We start from the raw sequence: 22,817 nt of genomic DNA, 5'->3' as shown, positions 1-22,817 counted from the left end.
AATTTGGAGACTATCTGTTTTACCAACTCAATTAAAGGTTTGTGCTTATAGTGATCAGAGGATTTACTCAGCCCTGGAGAGGCAGAATAGCAGCTACAGGAAGAGAGAAATACTCTCCTTTCTGCCTCCCCAGCCGTAATTACCAACAGTGCTCTGAGGCTATTTGTAGTTTCAGCAGGCAATTCTGGATCCTCCAATGTACCTATTAAACCAGCAACACAACTGGTAAACCAAGCTCAGAGGAAGAAGTAGGAGTTAATTTGAGGAGTGCTTTCACCTGGCATAATCATCCTCAACCACAAAAATACACAGTCAGGTTAACAATAAAACATCCTATTTATGGGCAGACTTAGTCTCTTAAATTGGGATAAACGTAATCATCTAAAATAGTGCCAGAAACTATGGAGTTTTAGAATGGTCCTCCTATGACTGATTACAACGATCGCTATCAGGCATGCCTAAGTCAGCCAAATTGGTCTCTGAAGCTCCAGACTATGGGGAATAAACAGGAAATAACACTCACCAATTAACATCATGTGCATCCCGCTCTCTGGGCCTCCCCACAGCCACACACATCCCTCCATCCTCCTGGTCCTCATGGAAGGCTGTGGGCAGCACTTCAACCCACTGTGCAACCTGCCAGGTGCTCAGAAGCACTGACCTTCCCAGAAGAGCAGCCAACCCCCCCATTGGCAGTGCTGCAGGGTTACTGCACACAGACACTTTTCTCTGATGCTTACTGTTCATATGCCACAGCCAAACTATGTGTTAGTGCCGGAGCGCTGCATCCCATCCTGCCAGGACAGGGCTCTGGCTTGGGAGTTACCCAAACTCTCCATTCCCTCTCTCAGTGGTGCTAAGCAAACAGCACCCCAAAAAGCATTTTCTCTTTGCCCTCAGCAACATCACTGTGTCATCTGCCAACCATGCTTACAGGGCAAGAGGGAAGGGACCCCTCCCTTACCCAGCAGACGCTCCCACTGAGCCATCACACCAAAGACATTTCCAAGACAAGGGATTCTGTGTCTTTATTTTACCTCTGCTCTATCAAAAGAGAGGAGATGGGGGGGAAAAAAGCACAGCCTGTTTTCATCCCACCCACAGCCAAATGCCTCTCTCTGCCACCACATGGGCTCACAGTGAAAAGAATAACTCGGCTTAAAGCAAAACCTTCAGCACATCTCCTCTGTCAATGCCATGTAAGACAGACCAACACAGCAGGAGAAAGCTAGTGTGAAAACTGCTGCCTGTGCTTGCAAAAGGCTTGTGAGAACCCTTGCAAGGCCCAGCTTTGCCAGACATACCTTGCAGCTGTTTGAGATGTTATCCAAAGGTTTTAATCATGACTGGCAGCCCCCTGTTAGCCAGTCAGGAGATCACCCAGCTACAACTAGCCCAGAAGAACAGAGCAAAACCAGGAGCCACCACTGGAGCAGACAACATCTGTCTGTCACACGCATCCTACAACTTGTCTCAGTAAGAGGTTGGGATGCCAGCAGTTCTCGAGGGAGGGATGTGAACCAGATCCAACAGAAAAGAAGGTGGAATTCAGTCTTCAAGTCTTCCCTGTTCTTTTTCTCTTGTCTTAGAGAGAAACCCACCCATCTATAAGTAAATTTGCTTATACAGCAAAATCAGACTCAAAAACCATCACACAGCTATTTCAGCAGCAACTTCATTCAGCCACAGCTCAGGCTTCCCTTTCCAAAGATCCTGGTGCCATTTTGTAATTCCTGCAGCTGTAAGATGCCCTCAGATAACCACTGAAACCCACCAACCAAGGGGCCTTCAGAGACATGCCCCTCTCCTGAGGAGCAGAGCATCCCAGATCCATCCATCCACCCTAAGGTTTCCCAACCTGGTGCAACCCTGAAGCAGAAAGTGCTGCTGCACCAGGAGACTTGCAGCCCCATGGTGGTCACCTCACAGCTCAGAGGCTCCTTCAGGTCTGAGAGCACTGTGGCCACACACTACGGGCTGGACACAACACCCTATCCTTCACCTGAGGCTGTGACATGGCCCTGTGCCCGCTGCACCTCATCACTGCTACCACCCTGTGTCCGCCAGCCACCATAGAAAGCTATGGGGATGTGACAGCTGATGCAAGGGGCTTGCCCACCCAGACAGAGCAGGTGCCCCACAGCAAAAGGCAAAGCAAGAGCAAGGCCCAAAGAGCGTGCGGCGGTTACTACCTCTCTGCAGGAAAGAGGTCGTTCTCTGGATAAACCCTGATGGAGGAACAAAATGAGGGGAGACACGTTGTGAAGGGAGGAGGGACATGAAGGTGGGGTTGACTGCAGTGGTATGACTCAATGAATGAGCAGATGGGGAGAACTGCAGGCACCTGCCACCCCATCCCTCCATGGGATGCCTGCAGGGGCAATGAGGAACTTCAGCCTTCATGTCCTCAATGCCATCCCCTCTTTGGAAGCACACCAGGAGGCAGGGATGGGGCATGGAGAGTTGGGGAGCCCCATGAGGGTTGGCAGCAGCACCCATCATGGGGTTAGACCCCTGCGTAGTACCAAGTGGCCAAGGCTGCGGGTGGAAGGAGGAGATGGTGAAACTGGAGAGGGGAGGAATGCTTACCAGATCTCTTCTTTCCAATGGGCTCCCTGAAAAAGAGAAGGAAGAGCGTCAGAAGAGCAATGGGGACAGCTGGGCTCTTTGCCACAGGAAACCTATGCAGGACAGCACAGTGATGCTGGTCCCAGCAGTGCTACTGACCTCCCTCACAACAGCTAACATCCCCATGGGCCAGAAACCAGCCTTGCACCTCTCTCCCTCTCACTGAATAATTTAATGCTTTTCCCTTCCCCAGAGTGAAGCTCAGCCACTGGTCCGAATCCTCAGTGGCTTGCTCTGACAGATGTCACTCAGAAAAGACATGCAGAGCAGGATGATTTGGCAGCAGTCGGGAGCAAGGGAAACCCAAACCCCCTCAGCATAGCCCACAGCTCTCACAGAAGTGAAACACCACTTTAAATATCAAGAGTGGAATACAGAAGGTGCTTCGTGTCCTCTCCTTGGGACAAGGATGGGGAGCAGGGCTGGGGAAGGGGTGAGCATTTATGCCTCAAAGTAGTGTTGAAAGGATGAACACAAAGCAGGAGCTATTCACAGGCACAAGGAGGCACTATGGACAGCACTGGCCACACTGATGAGATGAAACCAGAGGTCTTGTGTCCCTTTTGTCACCAGAGTGCCAGCAAGAAACACGGCCATTGGACAGCCTCACACACTGGGCACAGCCCTCTTCAGACACAATAAAATCTGGAGTATTTCATGATTAAAAAGCAAATAAACCCAAGAAAATCGGCACTGAGACAAACCTTAAACAACCACAGACAACAAACGAAGGCACCAAACCAGGCTGAAACCCAAACAAATACACCAGTCCTGTCCACAGCTCCAACTGTAGCGCTCCATATTGCGACAAAAAGAATGCTGGAGGTGGCAGGTGGGCACTGCATCCTTGCACTGATGGGAAGGGCTGCTGCTTTTCCCTGACATCTGCTAAGCTTATTGCTGTAACTCACCCCCCTGCTTCCTTTCGCTGTCTGGGTGAGGGGGCAAGGAAGGAGCTGCAATTTCACTTTGCTGCCGGGTTGCTACTGGCACAGATACAAAGAGACAGAGCTCTGAACACCAGCCCACCACCCCAGAGGGCACAAGAACTCAGACAGGACAGGAAACTCTGACAGATTGCCAGCAGCATTTCCTCCTGCTCTGTTTCCCATGGGCTGGAGAAAGGCATACAGCAGAGTGCACATACAGCCTCCTGGAAATGGATGCCTCCAAGCAGAGAGGGAAAGGCTGCCTGCTGCTGGGAAACTCATTTAGCTCTCACCCACACCACAGTGTGTGTATGAACCAGGCAGACACAGCACAGGCACAAGGTACCAGCTTATAATGATGGCAACATCAAGCAGCCACACAGAGCTCTCCAAGAGGTAACACCCAGGAGAGTTCTCCAGCAGTGTCAGGGACACTGAAAACATGGGTTATTGTGTAATAGGAATCCCACTTAAAACACTGAGACAAGTAGCATTACGGTGCAGCAGACTCAGTTCAGCATCCTTCAGGAGCATAATAATCCCCAAGTGCAATCCTTAAAGAAAACTTACTAACAGAGAACACTTAGGATGAGTAAATACTTTTAATGTTCCTTATATGTATAAAATGTGTATATATGAAAATATTCCCATCACAATCTTCCACAGTGCATCAGGCAGCACCTCCCTAGAGCCACTGATAGGAAGGAGACGAGGAGCACAAGGCTGCAGGCAGGCAGGTTTGAAACCAAAACAGCAGACTGTTCTTAAGCAATACGTAGGTGTAAGGTGTTTATCTCCTACGTCAGGATGTTGTGGATGCTGAAAGTTTTTGCAGGCTTCTAAGGTTGTACCTCAGGCATGAAATGTTAATTACAAAACCAGGAAAGCTATGACAGTGCCTAGAGAAGAGCTGCTACAAGCTTGCTTGACTTTAAGCAACTGCTGGGGTCTGGTGGCTGCACAACACAGAGGTGATTCTGCAGTGGGCATGCAGCAGAGCCTGCCTTGGGGTGGGACTCTGTAATGCTATAACAGGATGATAATAGCAGGGTGGTAAAGTTTATGGCTACAGCAAACGAGAAGGAGCCCAAACACAGCAGCTATGGACACAGAAAAGACGCAAAAGAGCTGCTTACCTTTAGAAAGTCTCAGGTAGAAAAGGATCTCCAGTAAGAGATGCCCTCAGCACCACTGCCAACCCTTAAATGAGGGCTGGGAAGGGGTGGATCCTGGTTCCATCCCTTAGATCACATGGCTGACCTGTGTGCACCTGAGCTCCCCTGGGTTGGCCCTGCCTTTCTACCAGGTGCTCCATCACTGCTTCAGGCTGCGACTTAGCATTTCCACTACAGACTCACAGAAGGAAGATCCCATGGCAGGGTGTGGGGACAAAGGCCTTGGCACAACACAGCACTTGCAGACCTCAGCACTGCCCATGCTGCCCCACAGCTACAGCTAAGCGGGAGAGGGACAGTGGAGCACAAACACAAGGGTGGCAACTCCAGCTGCTGCAATGCCAACCATGCAGCCCACAGTCAACAAGCAAAATGAGATAGGTCTGAAGTCACTGTTCCAAGAAAACATTTCCTGAAGAAAAGTCTATTTCTTGTAAATAATAATAAGCCCTTCTATAACACAGCACTGCCATCAAAATAACTCTCAGGAGGCAGCTCAGCTTGTAAGTATTCAGCAAGCATAGAGATGTTAGAAGTCTTAGCAAGGTATATGCAAGCAAGACAGGTTGAGAACTGGGGGACAACAAGGCTTTGTTTAAGAGAGCTGATGTTCAGCAAGTGCTCCACTGAATGAGACCCCCCTCCCAGGCTGCAGTGCCAGTACCGCTCTTGTATTTAACTGCTGGAGAGCTGTTTGAGCCAAACCTGAGGGCTCAGAAGGCTGCCTTGTGCCCTGTAAGCACAGAAAATCAAGTGCTCTGTTCATGGAGGGAGCTTGTGATGCAGCAAGCCATGTTTATGCATAGTAGCTTCAAACCCATTGCTATTTCTTTCTGCTGTCACCTGGAATGAACAGTTCTCAGCCGAGAATGACACAGACCACTATTTTGGAGCTGAGATCTAGCCTGAGCTCCTGGTGAATCTGCACGTAGGCACCAGCAGGACCGCAAAGCAAACAGTTCCTTATACAAGCTGTAATTTGTCTGGAGAGCAGGACACGCTTCAAAAGCCACAAGCCAACAAACATCCTTATCCAAACCAACATCCGTCAACTCAGGGAGCTTGAGTTTATGGGCAAAAGGGATGGCTCCCTACATGGGACGACCACTGCATCCTACAGCAGGGACCTAAGCTCTCCTTTTTCTGTTAAACCCCTGCTCAGGAGTTCAAGCCCACATTCCCTGAGACACTATGCAAGCATGATGAGGAAAGCTTTTGCTGCTGGGACAGCTCCATTACTGGAAAAGGTAAGCAGGTGAAAAGCTCCAGGGAAGCATGAAGGAAGGAGACTTCTTTGGGGGAGACACCGGTTATGAGTCTGTTCTTCACATTTATGGAAATAAGGCAAAACAACAGATTTGCTCTCTACTGCAGTGCTGGAAATACGCTTGTCTAGCACTGTCTTCTGGTGCTTTGGACCTAACACAAATCTTTCACCGGCCAATGGCTGCTGGCACAGTGGCCCCAAGCAGGACCTTTCAATCACTCATATGGAGACAAGCTGGCACAATCAAATCTCACCAGCTCTCAAATCTCACTGACTCTCATTTTGGCTCAGCTCTCCCTTTGCTGATTTACTGGGGCTAGTGACTGCCTGGAGTCCTCATCAGTCTGCATGTGGGAAGCAACCCATTACTACTACACTGCCACCCCCACCTCACTGCCCAGCACCAGAACCTTAGCATTAATATAATCATGAAGGGCTGCTGGGCTTTTGCTGCAGGCATAACCTCATTAGCAGCACACGCTCTCATCTGGTTGTGCCCCAGCTCCTTGCCACACACCTCCTATAGACCTCTGCCCCAGCAGCAGAGCTCCCAGATCCCCCTCCGTAGCCTGACTGTGTCTGGTTCAGAACAACAACCTTTAGTGTCTTATACAGGACAGAATGCCCAGCTACCAGACAGAAAACAGCCTTTACTGCAAGATGCCTCTCACATCCCAGAGCTCACCTCCAAAGCTCTGGGAAGCCCATGAGCTCCATTCCCATTGCTCCTCACTCGCACCATGCACACATTTACTGAAGAGCCCCTTGGGATCTTGCTGCACTACAGAGTTAACCTGGGCTCCTGTGGGTGAGCAGCAAGCAGCTGAATGCCTTGGCTCAGCAGTGGCTTTGTGCCCAGCAGCTCAGATGTCCCCAGCCTTATCCCAGCAGTTCTCTGCTGTGGTTAAAAACTGCTTGAAACTGAAAAAGTGTGGTTGAGGCACACAGAGTAACTTCCCACCTCAACTGCTGAGCATTCTGCTGCCGGTCAGACCTGCTGAGATATGCAGTGAGCAGGAATTTGATGAGTTTTCTCCTTTGAAACTATGGCTTTCATAGGGCTTCCATACAATGCCAGGGAGAAAAACTCCACAGCCCCACAGATTGCTATGCTTCTCATTCCACAAGCATTTCTTTTCTTTCCCCCACTCCAGCTCTGCAGAGCCACCTCTTCCCAAATTCAACCAATCCCTCCAGATTACAGCCCCTCTTTAGCCACCGCTGGGCAGCTCTCTGTGGGCTCCTTGAGTTATCTCAGTCCAGAGCTTGATGGACAGAGCTCCACGTCACGAAAGCCACTGAGCATCTCTGCCAGTGGAAACACCACAGCTTCAGCCCACTCCTGTTTGAAGTGGTCCCTCTGGGCAGGAAGATGCTGGAAAGTTGGCGAGTGTGTGCAGAGGGGATGGAGCAAGGGCTTCACCTCCCTCATCCACCCCCCTAGCGCTGCAGACTCCTGTCTCAGCTTAGCCTTTAGCTATGATCTATTGCCCAGTTGGAAGCAGCGTGGGGAAAAAGGATGCATTTGACTCTTTCCCTCTCCATCCAGTCTCCTTCTCCTCTATCTCCCGCCGTGCAAGCCAACAGCAGTGCCAGAGGTTGTAAAAAATGAGTGAGAGATTGAGAAAAGCCACAGCTTTCACATCAGTAACCAGTGACTGGCTTTCATTGGTTTTCTCAACACCAGTAGACACTGTATGGAAGCTTCACTGTAGGAGAGCACAAGGAAAGCCTTGGATCTTCCCAGGAGTTGCTTCAGATACATGGGCTGTCCAGCCTCCTCTTTTCAGTGCAAAGGCTGCCAGATCCAAGGACTAATTCACCTTTTGCAGTTAAACAGCTCCATGGACTGCAGTCTGCTGCAGCTCTTGAAAGTGGCTTCAGATCTCAGCATGATGCAGATAACACAACCAGCAGCACCCAAGGGCACACTCCCATCACCACCATCATTATCTACTGCTCTGCAACCTGGGGCAGGCCCTGAGATGTCAGCCAGGGAAACCAAGGGACAGGGAACAGGAACACTCCCAGCCACAGTGCCACATCAGCAGCGGCTTGGCTTGGCACAAAGCACGCTGACCAGTCTTTTTTTCCTCCCTCATTCCCACCTTCCAACCACCCAACATAAAAGCTGCCTTTCATTTTTCTTTTAATGCTTTATTTTTTTCAGTTTTTTTTTTTTTTTTTTTTTCTCCTCTCATGGCCTGGCTTCCTTTCAAATTCCCAGAGAAAAGTATTTATCCTCTTTATGAATGATGACATCCGGCCAAACCCCAGACACGCCATCACGTCTGATCCAGCCCAGCCGTCCATCATTGGTCCCATACCGTTATTGGTTCACTGGCTGCAAGCCAGTGCTCAGGGCTCAGGAAAGGGCTCCCACCAATCTCTCCGGAGGAGAGAGCCAAGGACTTTTATTAATTAGCATTTTGAATTGTAGCTAATAAATACCCCTCTGGCATTCAGGCTGGGATATGAAACACAACAAAGACGTCCTTGAGATGCTGCAGCGTTTTGCTGCTGGAGGTAAATGGATGAGAGTTACCTGCTATGTCTTTCTACATACTGCAAACCCACCTCAGCTCCCAGGAGAGCAGTGGAAGGCAGCACATCCCATCGCTGCATTCAGCAGCCCCTCACCCGCTCATCCACCCAGTGTTCCACTGGCCAAACATACAGCAATTCTGTAGCACAGGCACCCTACAGCTGTGTGTGCTGGTGTCCCAACCCCAGCCACTTCAGTATATAACTCCTTTTGTAAAGCAGCTCATCAGCTTCTTGCATAGGGCTCAGACTATTGCTCCCTGTGCCCTGAAACAGCTCCATCTGCTGTGAATTCCCATGAAAATCCCCACCCAGCGTCCCCACAAGCTCATGTTGTTCTTGAGTCTCTTGCTTGCCCCTGAGCTGCTGTCTTTGTTGAGAGACAACTATTAAGGCAGGTTAAGTGCTGAGCAATAGTGGGGCAGGATGGATGAGAGGACTGGCTGACAACATGCAATTAGTTAATGGGCTGCAGGGCCCTCAGACCAATCTCATCAAGTGACTGTGAGATGCAGAAGGAATGACAACAGGCCAAGAAAGGGGAATCAAAAGAGCAAAACAAGGACAGAAAAAGGGGGGAATTAAAGCAGATATAAAAAAAATCTAAAACCCAGAGAGAAGATGTAATCCACACAAGCATAACACTTCCCTAAAGACCCAAAAGGCTCAATGTTCCTGCTCAGAGAAGAAAAACAAAATCCTAGTATCTATCTCCACACCCTCTCAATACAGAATGATGTCAAATCAATTTACTGCCTTATCCTTGCACAATTAATCAAGCCTCCTCCATTGCTCAACCTTCAGTAGAGCTACGCGTTATGTCACAAGCAGCATACAGAGAGAGCTGCATAGCAGGAGATGGAAGCAGCTGCTCAGATTTATGCTGCTTGTGATTAGTAAGAGATGGGTGGCTCCTGGCCAAAGCAGCTCATAGTCACAAGACTTATAACCACACAGAGTTGCGTAAGGCACGCGAGATTCCTTGCAAACATTCTCTGTTTTGCATGGAAAAAGTCAGCAGTGATTACGGACGGAGCTCACAAACATGGCTGAGGGCATGTTAGAACCCTTGAATGAGGCAGAGGATATTAGTAGTTCCAGCCTGGGCACTGCCATATGAAATGAGGCTTTTCAGTCTGACCATGCTTCTGAAACCAGCATTCTAGAAGCAGAAAGCAGCGCTGTACCTGGCTGGCATGGGGGGACATCAACACTTGATGGGGTCCCAGAGCGATGCACCCACTTTACAGCTGGGGATGGTACACCAGGAGTTGGCTAAGCAGGTGAGGGCGTCCACCTGTGCTGCACAGCCCCTGTTCCCTCCCCAAGAAAGCATCCAAATCCCACATCTGTGAGTCCTGGGAGGATCTCTAAAGGGATGTCGGACTCCTGGATGCTGGCAAACTGAAGGCAATTTGTATTTCATCACCACCCCAGTGGCAGCAGCACCCAACCAACTTACTCTTTGGGGGGAGTCAAGTCATCAGGTCGGGTCTCAAAAAACTGCAGAACCTCCTCACACTGGGAGATGTAGGGAGGCAGCTGGATCAGAGCCTGTGGGTGAAACAGACACTGGTGATGTGAAGCACTGCCACCTGAGCAAAGAGCCTTGGAGCACAGGGAGCGGGTTACAGCTCCATGGGGCACTGTGCTCACAGGAAGGAACAGAGCCACCAGTAACGGTGACTGTAAAAAGGGAAATAGACACACAGCTGCAGATCTGAAATCATGGAGCAGGGCTGCAGCGCTCATCCCAAAGCAGACGTTTCACCCTCCATGTGCTGTCACAGCAGCGTCACAGAAGGAGTGAGGGCCAACTGAATCTGTATCAGAGACAAAGCCACATCTGCAAAACCCTGGGGTTACTGCACAGATCAGATGTGGCTCCATCCTGACCTAATTGCTGGCCCCCAAAAGCCTTCCAGCCATTCAGTATACTGTCACTCACTGCCAGCACAGCAGACAGTCAGACCACTAATCACAGCCCTGCTGCAAACAAGATCATGTGAGAGAGACAGGAGAGAGAAAATCACTCACTCCATGGCTTTTGTGTGCAGAAAAAGGCTATTAGAAGCACAGGATCTGCACGGATGCCATTCCCATGGGGGTGCCACTCCCCAGCACCAAGCGTCCCATGATTGAGACACCTTCCCGTGCCAAATTTCCCCCAGTTCTGCAATGTGGAGAAGGCTCCACACCCTGTGATAGCAGGGGATGATAACAGAAAACATCTTACGATGGGAGGACAGAAGGCAAGACCCACAGCTCATTTTTCAAGACGTCAGGATGCAACTGGCCAATGGACTACCGCAGCTGTGGCCACAAACACAAGAAGGTCATGACTAGCATGATGTCTAACCCATGATGGCTTTGTGTTGGAATCACAGCAAGTCAATTTTGTCATTTATTGAAGACAAATACACCTCACTGCACCGGATTCCATTTTCCAGGGCTCTCCCAGAGACTGAACATACCCCATTTCTCTACCAGGGGACAGCAAGAAAGCAAAATCTTCCCTATGCAGTTCACAACAGATTTGCTTAGCACTCAACTCAGCAGGCCAGGGGAGATTCTGCATTTCTGCTCTTCACCAGCACATTCATGAGCCCCTGCAACAATAACGTGAGCAGGGAGAACATGTTGGGACTGCAGGTCCAAGTTCTGCAGCACAATGTGCCCTGGAGAAGCTGTCTCTGCTCAAACTGACCCTTTGCTCATCCCACAGCTCTGCAGCAATTTGGTCCCATGACCATCTTTGAGCTCAGCAGCAGCTTTATGGTTAACAGCAGCAACTAGAAGGCCAGGCTCGGTATGCATTTTTTTACTTGGCAATGCATTAATGTGAGGAGGAGAGAGCAGCTCTCTAAGTGGGTCATATAACATCAGCCATTATGTTCCAGTTGTTAAGTCAAATGGATTCATTATATTTTATACCATTAATGGCATCATTCTGAAACAGACAGCTGCAGCATCTTTTCACTTAGGGACCTTCACTTCTCAAAAATTAAATTTACTGCTGTGTGTCTGTGTGGAGCTGGTGGATTTTAATGACTCAGATGACAGGGGGCTGGAGCCAACCAGTGACATGCACCATCAGCTTCCTGGTGTCATGCTGTTTGGATCTCACAGGTCTAAGCTCACCTTGCACCCTATCTCCATCACTCTGTTGTTATCTGCTGTCCTGGCTCTCCATGCTTTTCACTTGTAACCCCACAGCACACTGAAAACAGGTGTTTTCATCTTTGGTGGATGCTAGAAATCCTCCCTTACCTTGCAATACTCATCAATAGGTATCAGGCGTTTGACTGCAACATCACGGATGTGACTCCTGCGGAAGAGGATCTTCCCTGAAATGGGAGAGACAAGCAGAAAGAGAAGGTCAGTGCAAGGCCTGGGGGCAGCTTCTACTGAATCACTGCATCAGGACCTTTTGCTTGTGCATCTCACAAAAAGCACCATACCGACAGCACATTCCCTCCTGTGCATTAAATCCCATATTAGAACAAAATATATTTAAAATGGCAAGAGTGTTTAAGTAGAGAAGGGGAACCAATTAGCAGCAAAGTGCATCCTCATCTCCCTCTCACCAGTGTGGCAATGAAGGAGGAGCATGTGCCTGATACCATACTGCCTGTTGGCATGCACAAGTGTCTGTAGACATGTCTACTGACAAACTCCAGCCAGACAGAGAGGTGGACACCCCTGCAACAGGGACATCCATCCCCCACTGCTGGCCACAGGCTCTGGGTTCACTCACAGCACTTGGCTCCAGTGTGGGCAGCTGCCAAGCCAGGGGGTTCTCCCTGTGCAGCTCCAGTGTCAAATCAGCCCTTGAAGCTGCTCTGTCGGGACTGCAGCCCTGAGTCAGACCTATAGGATTTTCCTTCCTGTCTGGGGTTTATTTTTGTTCTCCATTAATGGGATCCTCTTGCCACTCCACTTCTTCCCCTCTTGCCTGTGGTATGGCCCTGTTTCCTTTGAAGTCTAATGAGCCCTAAGTGCTTCAAGCTGCTCCCACAGAGAACAGCTTCTCTGGCTTTTAATGAGACAAAAGCCATCAGCGGACAGTGAAACAGATACACACAGAGACCCTGTGATCAAAAGCACTGGTACATGGTAGGATTTCAGACTTTCAGCGCTCCATGAACATACACTGGCACTTTTGCAATAGAATAACATGAAAAAATGGTGATTTGGAAGGCAATAATAAAGTTCTCACAAGCACCTTCTGACATCTCCTCTACCTATGTCCCTTTTTGTCCCTACAGGAGTGTCTGATCCCACCACCAAACCCACTGCGTATAACGGATATGTCTGTCCACGCAGCCTCTTCTTTTATCAAGGAGGTACCACCAGCTAAACAACAGCACAACATCACAAAATGGAAAAGTCACTGAGCCCTTCCCTGTGCTGTGGCTTCCCTCAGCCCCTCCAGCAAGCAATCCCAGGAGCTGTGGCAGCACTGGAACCAGGGCTGGATGCTACCAAGCTGCCCGTGAACAAGGATGGGTTAAAATGGTCCCATGCCTATCAAAGCTTTAATACCTTCCACTACTGCCTGACTCCAGTGTACATGACTTGTGCAGCCTGCCAACACATTTTTGAAGCATAGAAGAACTAAAACAACCCAATTTCAGCCTGCACAGAGCATGAATCAGAACATTATGGAGAAGCCAAATCTCCTATTAGGCTCAGTTAATGCAGAATGCCTTCAAGACTGGGCTCTCAAAGGGAGCACACAGCAATCACACTCAGGACTAGCTCCGTGCTTGCCCTGAAGTGAAACTCAAAGGGTCAGACTGCTCATACCAGCATTGCTCCTCATTTATGTTCCACTGACAGCAAAAGGCTGAGACATTCATAGTGGGAAATACTCTCGTCTGAAACGCATTCCATCTTGCAGCCCGCCACAGCCAAGTCTGGCAGTCTTTGTGATACAGTGGAAAATAAAAATCCCCCTCTATTCGATCTGTCTTTTAGAAGGGTGAATAGTCTGGGAACAGAAATTGTCTGGAAAGACTGGGAGGGAAAGGAGCCACAACCAGGCCAAAGCTCCTTCCCTTGATAGCAATGATTTTCCATCAGAAATGCTCAACTGTTTTGTCATCCGCAGTCATGGTGTATTTGCTGCACGTACCTCTATTTGAATGACTGATGGTTTCTAAAAAGATGAACTGATTGGAATAGTTTTGTTGCCAATTGTAAAGAATGGCTGTTTAGTTCTGAGGTCTGCCAGAATCACTGCTGGGTGTGCATGTTATAAATGTCTCAAATAACACGCTGGGTGTGGGAATATTTAAATGTTTAGCAAACAGATGTTAGTGCATAATAATAAAAAGAATATAGTTATGAGGGAATAAATACATCACAACAACTGAAGTGATCTTAAATTAGCCCAGGCACAGAGCATCTGAAACAGCAGGAAACCCAGCTCGTCGCTTGACTGGCTCTAGATCTAGTATTCTTCAACAATGAAGTTTATTTTCTAACAGAAAGCTGTTTTCCCATCAAAATGCCTAATTAACATAATTATAGGCCCTCCAGTGCTGCCAAATACAGCTGTCTAAATCCTTTACTTGAAAAGCAAGAGAGAGCAGGAAATTGCTTCCCTCCTGGTCAATGAGATGCAGCGTTTTCCTGGGCATTCCTACAGACCCTACCCTCATAATGGGAATAAGAGTGCTGCCACCGGGGCCTTTCATGTAGCTGAAGACCATACAGTGCAAGAGAAGTGCAAGGCATTATTCGTGTCTATTTGCATCCCTCTGCTACAGCTCCTGCCCTCAGCCCCAGCACGACAAGTACAAATGGGACAACACGAAGGAAGGCAGTTCTGCACATCTATCTGACGGCTGCTGCAGTCTCCACCTCCTCACTCCTGCCTCATCTCCAGCACTTAGAACTGATTCCATTTACCTATTTACCTGCATACAGTGTTAATGCATGCACAAACAGAGCAACGATTCGTTTGCACAAGAAAGGTCACTGCACAAGGAAGTGCAGTAGAACACAATGCCCTTCATGCACACAAAGCTGCGAGCAGATTTTTATCACCTGGGAATATGTCGAGCAAGTTGGTAATTTAGGAAGTGTTTTTCTTCACCTCACTTTATCCCAGTGAATACATTTGTGAAGTGCCACGTTACCTCACTATCACCGTAGCTGCTCTGAAGCATCACACCTGCCTTCCTTGATATGTATTTGCTTCACAGCAGAAGTTTGGTGTCTTGAAAGCATATGTTCTTTAAGAGTAACCTGGCAGCATTATTATTCTTAATTAGTATTCTGACTAAAGATACCTGACTAGCACAACACATCCTTTACAGTTAGAGGGAATCAAACTGTAAAGAAAGCTGAAATATTAGCAACCCCTTGGAAATCAAAGCAAATGAAGTCTCTTTTCACTGATTTGCAGTGCAGGGGTGGGAGAATGTTCCCTGCCTATGTCTCCATCTACACCTGATACCACATTCACACACTTACTGGCTCCTTGCATCTGCTGGGGAGGAGTGAGCAGTGCAGAATGGGTTACTATTATAGGACTGCTCTGAAGCAAGAAGGATTAGATTAGAAGGAAGACACCGTAAATATTTACATCAACAAGACATCAAAGACAAAATCAAACTTCACCATAAAGACACTGAAAGTACTCGGCTTTCTATGCGAGGTTTTCCAGCACCCACTGGGTGCTTTGTGCATAACACAGAAGCAGCTGGGACAAATGAGGGACCACCATCGCAGCATCCCCAGCTGCCCTCTGTCCCCACAAACACCCCAGCAAGGGGCAGCCCTGGGCAGGGGATTCACCAAAAGGGAGAACTACCCAGGGTACCTGATGCCAGCTGCAGGCACTCCTCCTGCTCTTTCCCCTTGCTGTGCCTGACCTTTTCTCTCTCCTGTTTGGACCTGCTGATACAATCTGATCAGCTCTGTTCCAGTGCTTCCATTTCTTCCTTCCCTTCCCTAAGCTCTCGGCAGACAGGAGGGAGCCAATATTGTTCTTTGCCTGGCTGGGAGGGAAGGCTGGAAAACCATTGAGAGCCTTGACGCTGTTTTCAGACTCCCTCAGTGAGCACAGCTCACAGCCTCCTGGGACATGATGCTCCCTGGTTACAGAGCTCTGTGTAGATGTGCTGCTCCTTTCTTCCCCCTTTCTGCAAGGACATTCCTGCCCTCCAGTGCTGCCACTCATTTCCACCCACCCTGGCCAGAGGCAAACCACACATTGTCAGGAATTCACCTAACACAATGGATAGGCAGTAATTCCATCCAGTGCATCCCTGTGAGCCTCACGCATTCCCACAACATGGCTTAGCAATGTGACACACTGTCCGCTCACAGAAAGTTTCTGCTCTCCCAGGATTGGAAAAAAAAACAACAACCCAACTCTTTGTGGATAATCAAAGCTGCCTTCCTTATCTGATGGACTGGGAGCAAAGGGCACTGCAGGAGCGCAGGAGAGGGGTGGGGAGAAACACAGCACTGATTCATTGGGGACTGCACAGTGTCAGAGCTGAGGAAGGGGCTGATAAGGATGTGAGTCTCCACATGGTATGAGACAGAGCAGGCAGCTCACGAGAGGGATCCATCCCTCCAAGCAAACAGGTAGGGAAGGAGAGCTGTGCTAACTACTCCCATCCACGGGAATTCTCCAGGCAAAGGGGGCAGGAGCAAAGAGCAGAAGAAAAGGATGCAGAGGAATTTCATAGCAAAATAGTTGAGAGTCTTTTTGAACCAGAGGCTGTTACTGGATCTTAAGCAAGCTGGAGGGGCAGGGAACCTTAAAGCCTTCACCCTGCTGATCACAGCCATGAAAGAAGCCAGAGATTTGGAGACTGGAAAAACATCAGTGCCTTTTTGCTTTGCCCTGTAGGACTCCCCCGGCCCCATTGCTTCGGAAAGAATTCACATCTCTGCACCTTTCAAATCACATCCAGATTTTCCCTGGCACAGGTTCCAAACTCACTTCGAAGAAAAAAAAAAGGAGGGAAAGAAAAAGGCAGCCCCAAATATGCACATAATTAGTCCCAGCCCATGGAGCAGGCAACGACGTGGGCCATTCTGAGGATGGACGGGGAAGCAGGTGTGGGAGATGGCATTTCCAGGAGCTCTGTACTTAGCATCTGTTTGGCAAAGCCTCAGCAATGGGGTGAGATGGTCAGAAGAATAGATCTGAAGAGATGATCCATGGCAGAAAAGAGAGGGAGGAGCATCTGAGACTCCTGCGGGTATAGGAAGAAGGATTCTGGTCCGCACTAAACCAGTAAAGCTCTTCAGGGCACTACTGGATCAGCTTGCAGTAGGACTTGGGAAAGTCAGGGACCATAGCTGGACAAGGGATGTCATCCGTCTCCTTCATAAGGCCTTGTGGGGAGCTGTTAGAAACCTCACAGCTGTCCTGGGAGAAAAGCCCTAAAGGATGCGGGTAACAGTGACACCTGTGCCAACGAGGTTAGTAGGCTGGGAAGAGAATAGAAAGGAGGCATCCTTCTGCTTTTTAAAATGATCCCTCCAAATCCTCCTTCCTCTCCTTCTCTCTTGGGAGTTTGCTATCGTCTGTAGCTAAAGCTTCCTAAAAAGCAATTTTATGCCAAAGTGAGCTCAGCCTCAGGCAACCCCTCCTTGCCTGATTCACGTTTCCAACAAAGCAAGCTGGCCAGGATCAGCTCCAGGCCACTTGGGCTGTACGGTGTTTGGAAGGCTCTGCTCTCCTTATAAAAGCTGTTTCCTGAAAGATCTGGCGCAGCTCTTACACAACTGGCCCAACTGAGCTCATATGTTTTTTTAGTTCATTCTTTCCTGGGGTCTCCATCCCACCATCTCCCCAGCCAACAAACACGTAACCCTTAGTGGGAAGTCCTGCAGGCAGACACAGCATCCCCTGGGGCCTTCATTCCTTCATTCCCCCCAGCTGCTGCTGGCTCTGCCCCAGGGACCACAGGCAATCCCATGCACAGGCTGGGTGCAGCCAGCACTGTTTCAGAGGGCCATCCTCAGCACCACACGATGCTGGGCAGGCTATACCGGTGACTCAAAGCCAGCAGAAGTAGCCAAAAGTCCACTTCACATTCCCCTATATGGCAGCAGAGGCTTTCCAGGCACAGTGCTGCAGCTGCAGAGAGGCTGAACTCAACCCAACCAAGCTGTGCTATGGAGAAGCCTGGTGCTCACATATGAGAATGGACAATCCTCGCCCCAAACTCCTCAGACACTGTAATTGGTTCCACTCCCCTCCAAAGAACCCAGCCTTACGGCTTTGTTTCGAAAGAGCTGAGTGGGCTGAAGGACTTGGCACTTACAGACGTGTTTTCTGATACACTTCAAATCCTCGAAACCAATAGCACTAGTGAAACAAAGTGACACAAAGCAAACAGAGTTCCTCCGGGCTGGATCTCGTAACTATGGAGCAGTCACAGAGTTCCCATTCCAGGAAAGCAGCTTGATGAACGAACCCAGATGGCACCTCCTCATGTCCTGGGGGTGACCCTGAGTTTGGGAGGTTGAAGGTTTAGCCAGGAAAGCCAGAGCTGCACAAAGCACAAAGTCACAGGAGAGGCTCTGGAGAACTTCAATGGCTACAGCGTCTAACACTGCCCTACAACCATCTCCCAGGCAGCAGCACACTTTCAATGAGCCTCCAAAGCCAAATCTCCACTCATAATGAAATTCAGATGCTAAAAATGTTGCACAAAATGGGTCTGGAAGAAAACTATGTTACTCTCGGGAGCTGAACATAATCAAAAGCCTCCAATATCTTCATATGTGAGCATATGAGAGCCACATTCTGCAGGGACAGAGACCCAGGGCTGTGCATCGAGCTCAATCAGGTGGCATCACCCCTTGCACAGACAGGTGAAGTCCTGGTTCCACTGCAAGCAACAAAACCCACTGATGCTCCAAACAGGGAAGCTGTACTACTTAATCCTGTTGCAAAAAGGGGACACAAGCTCCTACAGAGCACGGTCATCCTAACTTCCCCAACCTCTTTATCACACAACACGCAGGCTTTATTCTCCCAGCAACTTCAACCCCCTTCTTCCTCCAATGGAAACCACAGCCTCTTAGATGAGGAAAACAACACAAAGAAATTCAACACACAGAAGAAGAAGCAAATATTGATGAGCATGCTGCGAAAAGCAAGATCCCAATCAGGCCTCCTGAGCCCAATGCTACCTCCCAAAACCAGTAGTATTTTGGTGAGGATTCTTTGTAAGTACAGCATAGCCAAACATTAAGTCCAGCTTTTCCAACTTATGCCCTTTGGCAGTTCAGTTTGCTGGCAGAAGTAGTGGTGCAGCAAGGGCTCTTCCTCTGTATTAATGTCAGGTGTGCTCTGCTGATGCTACAGCTCAAGGACAAGCCAGAATCACTAATCCCCCTGTGGGAAATCCAGACAAGATTCCCTTACTCAGAGCGGGGTGTAAATGATTTTCTCTGTACCAGTCTGAAAAAACTCAACCCCACTGAATGCCTTTGTGTTTCTTGAAAAGCCAGGAGGCAGAACACAGTACAAAGGGCTACATTAAATGAGCCTGACAGTCACTGGAAGTGATTATGGTACCGTGACATTTCTAAATATGCCCATTAGCTACTTGCGGAAGGGGGAAGGACAACTTTGTGGTCAAACCCATTAGTTATGGGTGCACAAAAGACTCCCATGGTGCCCTCAGTTCGGATATTTTTGCATGGCACATTAGGGCTCTTTTTTCCCCCCATAACATCAGCCTCAAAGGGCAGCCACAAGCAATCCCCCCCACCACAGCATCTGAAATGGGCCATTGCATCTGTTACTTGGGCACACAAATCCTCAGCAGCAGGCTGGGCTGTAGGGCACGTGTCATGCCATAGAAACCCTTTCTTTGTGCAACACAAAACGTCATGGGAGGAAGCTGAGGCTGTCAACCATTTTGATTTAATATGTGGAATTCAATTGTCATTTCATCCCCTCTGGACAGCAGTTCGAATTAGAGGGGACAGGAAATACAGCAAATGAGCAGTTCCTGGGGAGCCTCATGCTGCACTCAGCCCTGTGTTGTGCCCCTCCTGCAAAGTGCTGCAGGGCTGCTCCGAGCAGAAGCTGTGCAAGAGACTGATGTCACCCAATAATGCTTGCTGGAGAGAGAAGGAAGGGGTTTAACACCCACTGTGAACCGTGATAACAAACACAGATGTTATAGTGGGCACAGTACTGAGACAAAGCTCACAGCCATGCCAAACCCAGCATGATTTTTGCAGGAGCATACTCTCCTACCTGGCAGAAAGGGGATGATCCTTTGCTTGGGGTCCTTCTGCCCTCCTTCCATCGGAAACTTGTCCAGCATTTGCATCTAGAAAAACAAATGCAAGAAAGGTGATTAAAGTCAGAAATCTGCACACAATGCAAAGCCTCGCTCCCCATGAGGAGGCTAAGAGACTGTTCTCCAAACCAACAGTGCCTTGAGACATTGTACAAAACGCAATCAGGCAGGATACAGTGATGCACAACCCAAAGTGCCAGAAGCACTTTGGAGAACGTTTTGTGCTACACAGTTTTCAGAGATTGGTTTAAAAGAATCTCAACACAGAACAAATAATGTCTCGATCGAATGCAACTGCACAGAGAATGCACAGTTGGCAAAAGGAGGTCACAGACAACTCCCACTCTTGCTGGTGTCCATTTGGTATTTGCACTGGTGCTTCAAGGGCATGCACACAACACCCTTGCAGTTGCCATGGAGCTTAACACCCAGCAGGATCTACATCTGCAGCACTTCCTTTGCTTGGCCATGATGGAAAACACCATTTGGATCGGACTTTGCACTTAACAGATTGGATGTAAGGAAAAATTTCTTCTCAGAAAGAATGGTAATGCATTGGAATGGGCTGCCTAGGGAGGTGGTTGAATCACTGTTCCTGGAAGTGCTCAAGAAATGAGAAGACGTGGCACTGAAGGATGTGGGTGAGTGGGCATGGGGGGGATGTGCTGGTGGTTTGGTTAGATTGCCTTAGATGTCTTTCCCAATCTTAATGATTCTATGGTTCTATGTTGATCCATCCATTCTGCAGTTCCACTACTCTCTATTTTGGAAGGAATGGGACGTAGACAAAAGTTCTCCCTTGCTTTCTCTGGGGCACAGATCTGAGCACTGTCTCCCATCACCTGAATTGCACCCTAGTCCCCAGGGTATCCAAAGTTGGTTTTCTCCTTTTCAACCTACTGCACTCTATGTAAATATCTAGACAATCTGCCCAGGAACTGCCCTAAGTATCTATGAAGCCACTACACTTACTCTCCTTTGGCACAATTAATATTTAAAGCAAAGAGGAAGCAAAACAACCAGGGAGACAATCATCCAATCTCCATGGCAGCCCCATGAGAGACATCTGTGGGCAGCCCTGGAGGGAGGACAGCACTGAGCAGACAGACAGACAGCTGTGCTCCCTCGTACCTGCTGCTTGGGCACAAAGCATTGGGAAATCCTTCCCCTTGCCCACCAAAGATCAGGCACTGGGGTCCCAGCACCCTGAGGGCAGGTCCTCCTGCCTGGCTCCGTGGTTTTCCTGGATCTTGATCTTCAGCACCTACTTTTCCACGCTTACAGGGGGTGTCTGCTCCTAGCTAATGGCTGTTGGTTCTTCCACTATGAATCACAAGCTTGTATAAAGTATTGTGCAACTGAGCCCCCTTGTCCATACAGCACCTCAGCTCTGGCACATGCAAAGACTGAATATTTTATTTCCTGGATCTCAAATGCACCAGGATAAAATTCTTGAGGTTTAGTGAAGAGGGGGCAGAAGGAAGGAGGTATTTTTCCTACACTGTGATTAAAACAAAAGTCCCCAAACGTAACAGGAAAACCAAGAAATGCTCTCAAATATTCTCTTCAAAATGAAAACAAACCATCTCCAAACCAGACACTGTGCTGTGCCTACAGCTTCTTTCCACTATAAATTTTAGTGAGTTTGCAGCTCCTCGGGCGTGCAGTCACCTCCCATTCTTCCACCAGCCAAAACAAAGGATGTCCCAACAGCCCCATCACCCTGTGAGCCCCAGCACTGTGCCACCATGGGGTCTGACTGCCCTAACCCTGCTCTTCCTGTTTGGAACAGCCCCTCAGAACTTGTGACTGGCGCAGGATGAGCAAAACAAAACAAGTCACCAACGCTGACATCTGATTGCTGTTAGCAATGCAATCCCTGAGTCACTGGAAGCGTTCCCCTCCTCTCATTTCTGAATGCAAGCTGAGGATCTGAACAACAGGAGTCTCCAAGGCACGGACGTGCAGGCCATAGCTTCCCCATGCACATGTGCCTGGACAGTGACTTTGGCCAGAGCTGCTCCCAGCCACGTGATCCCACCAAACAACGCCAGAACTCCAGCCCAGAAGTTCCCCATTTCCTGCTGCTTATTGAATGAAGTGCCTCTCGTGGTGGCTGCCCAAAGCCTGGGGCTCCCCCGATGCTCTGCACAGCCTGCTTGCTCTGCCCTTGCAAGAAGGAAGGAAAAGATGCTACGAGATCCTGCAGCAAAGGAAGAATAGGATGATGAGGAAGGAGCATAGCAGACAGTGTCCCTCATCCCATCCCACCCAGCCTGGCTGCCACATCACACAGCTCCATGGAAGGCAGCAGCACATGCTGGTTCATCAGTTTTGCTAGACATCAGCCTGTGGCTGAGGAACAGCTTGAAACCCACTCCAAAGAAAACAGCCCCAGAGCCTCCTCCAACCACGGCAGGCAGCTCGCATTAGTGATACAACAGCACACATCTGCAGAAACCCAGCCTCTGGGTCACGAGCTGAGAGTCCTTCCACTGTAGCAGCATACAAAGCTATAATGAGAAGCTGTAACAGCCATGGAAAAAAAGCTGGCTTCAGTGCTGAAGTGATGCTGGAGTCCTGGAGGAGCCCAGCTGCAGGTCTAAGTGTTTCAAGGCTCCCTGGGCCATTTCTGGCTCATCCCATCTCAGCTGATTTTGCAGGACAGGGACTACAGCACACACTGTTCCACCACTCTTGCCCAGGAGCCCTGGAAATAGGACAGAAGATGGGTAAAAGCACAGCAGTCCCACAGGTGCTGGGGTGGGATGCACAGACACACCAGTAGATGAGCTGCAGAAAGTGAGGTACGCAGCAGGAGGGCCAGGCAGCTCTCTGCAGAAAACCTTCCTCCTCAGCCCCAGCAGGGAAACACACTCCAAGCAGACAAGGAATTTGGAACACGGGCAGTCAGCATGGGGAGACTCCCACAAATCATGTCAGCAGGCAGCGTTTCCATCCAAGCTCCAAATAACAG

At 49.2% G+C, this 22,817-nt stretch overlaps 1 protein-coding gene across 6 annotated transcripts in view; it reads right to left on the bottom strand.

Annotated features, from left to right (window-relative positions):
• SH3PXD2B (SH3 and PX domains 2B) overlaps positions 1-22,817 on the bottom strand; it is a 58,167-nt gene that overhangs the window by 10,304 nt on the left and 25,046 nt on the right. For 4 of the 6 annotated variants that reach the window (XM_015876206.3, XM_015876208.3, XM_015876209.3 and 1 more), the window contains exons 3-6: positions 19,795-19,870; positions 11,814-11,890; positions 10,006-10,097; positions 2,590-2,615 (exon numbers count right to left, since the gene is read on the bottom strand). In XM_015876206.3, the coding sequence (XP_015731692.2) occupies positions 2,590-2,615; positions 10,006-10,097; positions 11,814-11,890; positions 19,795-19,870 (271 nt within the window). Of the gene's footprint in view, positions 1-2,192; positions 2,229-2,589; positions 2,616-10,005; positions 10,098-11,813; positions 11,891-19,794; positions 19,871-22,817 lie in introns of all 6 variants that reach the window. The other 2 variants (XM_015876205.3, XM_015876207.3) reach the window with 1 other exon arrangement.

Source organism: Coturnix japonica, chromosome 18 (genome assembly GCF_054131305.1).
Source record: "Coturnix japonica strain WE chromosome 18, WE-NBRP24, whole genome shotgun sequence".
Classification (NCBI taxonomy): Eukaryota; Metazoa; Chordata; class Aves; order Galliformes; family Phasianidae; genus Coturnix; species Coturnix japonica.
The sequence above is the reverse complement of the archived record's forward strand: the minus strand, read 5'-3'. Positions and strand labels throughout refer to the sequence as shown.